The 2,879-nt window shown below is 43.7% G+C and overlaps 1 protein-coding gene across 1 annotated transcript; it reads left to right on the top strand.

Annotated features, from left to right (window-relative positions):
• The first annotated feature begins 1,233 nt into the window (after positions 1-1,233).
• Positions 1,234-2,436, top strand: LOC103135183 (fer3-like protein). Its single transcript, XM_016669230.1, has one exon. The coding sequence runs from the start codon at positions 1,968-1,970 to the stop codon at positions 2,397-2,399; it is 432 nt and encodes a 143-aa protein (XP_016524716.1). The 5' UTR covers positions 1,234-1,967; the 3' UTR covers positions 2,400-2,436.
• The last annotated feature ends 443 nt before the right edge of the window (positions 2,437-2,879 follow it).

Raw genomic sequence — 2,879 nt, 5'->3', positions numbered from 1 at the left:
CGGGGTTTTCTTTCAACGCTGTCACAAGACAACCGTCATTAATTTTAATCTGTACTGCCAGTAATAAGAGAGCAGCGCAGGAAATGAACCATTCTGAGTGTCTGTGTTTAGGTATGTCCTGACTAAAACTGGGATAAACCCCTGTATGTGTGTGTGTGTGTGTGTGTGTGTGTGTGTGTCCCTGTGACTCTGTTTGCATGCCTCTTTTGGGGTTTTACTCCCTATTTAAGACCAATATTTGCTAAGCAGCCCCAGGGTGAGATTACCTCATATTCTACGGGCCAGCTGTGCTTTCACAGCGTCTCCACGACAACCCACGGAATGTCCCGTCATGAGTATCTGTCTGCCAGGAAAATACACAAAACGAAAGTGAGACGAAGGTATAAAGTCAGAGCGACGTGGAGGAGATGCACGTTCAAAATCAAGAGAAACGTTAAATCATAAAACGATGCAGACTCATCTTTTTTTTCCCCTTTTTTTAATATTATATGTGTATGGATATCTGCTTTCTGTAAGTGGAGAACTGTCACCAAATCACACCACATTCCAGTGCAATATTTTGGTTCAGGTTGGCAGTAGAATGAAGAAGAAGAAGAAGAAGAAGAAGAAAAACTGGTTACTCGGATACAGTTGAAGAAAACAAGTGCAGTTCCTGATCAGACATCTTATTTGTTGTTTATTAATAAAGTAAAAAGTGTGTTTTCTGTCTCAGTGGAGTAAAACGCACCATGAAATCATCAACAAAAGGGGGTTTCAAAGTGTTTTTATCAACTGTGACGTTAGGTTGAGGTTTGCCAAATAACTAAATAACTAAGTGTTTTTTTTCTCACACAAACATCGATCTTATTTTACAAATCAGGACATATCCTCCCCCTGTTTTTATGCACCTGCAGCATCAAGGTGATGTGATGCTGCACATGACCTTGAACTCATCGTCCTCTCTGTGAAACATGGTGGCGGCATCATCATGCTGTGGGATTATGAAGCTGATCAGAGTTGATGGAACCGATGGACCGAGACTCTAAACAAACCAGGATGAACAAAGTTTAAGCAGTACGACTGTTTTGTGAGGCCCGTCCCCAAAATCATACCGAAAAGCAGTTGGCTATTCATGAATCAGCAACTAGAGTTTTGTAGCTTTTAATAACCATCTCCCTGATCAGGAAACACTGAATTGAAAGAAATGTAACAATGATCTCTACTCAAAAAAATAGTCACTTTAAACATGTGGACAATTTGTCTGTACTTGAACATAGAGAAAACAGCAAGTGGAAAGTAAATAAAAATCATTAGCAAAACTGATTTAGAGTGAAAAATTAAGACAAAGAGGAATTTCTTTGCCGTATTGAAGCTCCCAGTGACTCTCTCTCAGCAGTTCCTGCAGTGTGGACTCTTTCTTGCCATGGGAACGGACAGCTATTTGCTTTGATTTGCAACAGAAAAGCTTTTGACTGTCAGAGAATGTTCTGTTTGGTCTTCTCTTGGCCAGTTTAAGTGTTAAAAGTGTCATTATTTAGCAGCCGAGGCCGAGGGAAGAGCGCAAACAAGAGTCTGTGACCTTCTGTCAAGAGCCTCCGTTCTTCAGAAGCTCATTTAGGGCCTCCGGGGGCGGAGGGGGACAGCGCATCAATTGGCGGAACCCTCCAGCTTTCCTCTAAAAAGGCCTTACTAAGAGGAGAAATACAGTCGATTTAAAAGTAGAGGTGGCGTGAAAGATGTGGCGCTGTGAAGAGGTGTGGGTGGCTTATTAAAACCGCAGGAAAAAGGCACTTGGACTTCAGCCAAAGAGGATCTAACCCCGTGGAGAGCTGACAGGATATGTAGAAACCTGGATGCACTTGTCGTGGTTTGGTGATAGCTTGTAGTCTGATTTTTTCTTTTTTTTTTTTTTCTTTTGCTCTTAACTGAACAGGAGACAAACAAAAGAGACATCCCGTTCGCTCTGCCAGCTGCATGCAGACTCCATCATGGACATTCACGACTCCGTGTTAATAAACTTCGTCAGTGACATCAACCTGATCGGGTTCACCCAGAAGTGCGCTTTAGGGTCTGAGGAGGTGGACGTCTCGGCCTACTGTCCGAACAACCTGAGCGGCTCTTCCTGCAGCACGTCCCCGCTGCCTGGCGGAGGGCGCACGGAGCGTCCGGCGAGCTTTTCACCGAGGTGCTGCAGCCGCGGGCACAGCAGGTCCAAACGCAGGAGGATCATCACCGGAGTCCAGCGGCAGGCGGCCAACGTGCGGGAGAGAAAGCGGATGTTCAGCCTGAACGAGGCGTTTGACGAGCTGAGGAGAAAAGTCCCCACATTTGCGTACGAGAAGAGGCTGTCTCGGATCGAGACGCTGCGTCTGGCCATTGTCTACATCTCCTTCATGATGGACCTGCTGGAGAACACCTGAGACAGAGTTGTGTGTGTGTGTGTGTTTTTTTTTTTGTTTGTTTGTTTTTTTCCTTCCATACTGACTAAAAATAAGTTGCTTCTGGAAAAAAGGGAATAAACATCTACACAGTTAAGAAGCAGGAAACGCATGTGTTTTTATTTTTGCGATAGGCGCTTTATTATTATTATTATTTGATAATAATATCAGGCCTGAAAGGGGAATGGATTTAGTCACTCGTGTTTTACTTGACCGTTCAATTATTCGCTTAATGAATCGAACAATTGAAAGGAAATTTTCACAGAGGAAACGTCGGCTTTATCTGAGTACTGTTTCAGTATAATCTGGAAGGAGTGGTTGATTTAATTGGTTGTACTTTTAATTGATAGTTATAAATGTATAACTCTCAAGACTACCATGGACGTCCAAGAATCTACACCAAAGAATGTCCATCACCCTTGTCCCTTAGTGGGGTCGGGAGGGTTGCTGGTGCCTATCTCC

This window comes from Poecilia formosa, unplaced genomic scaffold (assembly GCF_000485575.1).
Source record: "Poecilia formosa unplaced genomic scaffold, Poecilia_formosa-5.1.2 Scaffold21, whole genome shotgun sequence".
In the NCBI taxonomy this organism is placed as follows: Eukaryota; Metazoa; Chordata; class Actinopteri; order Cyprinodontiformes; family Poeciliidae; genus Poecilia; species Poecilia formosa.
Note: the sequence above shows the minus strand (reverse complement) of the source record. Positions and strands in the feature narration are given on the sequence as shown.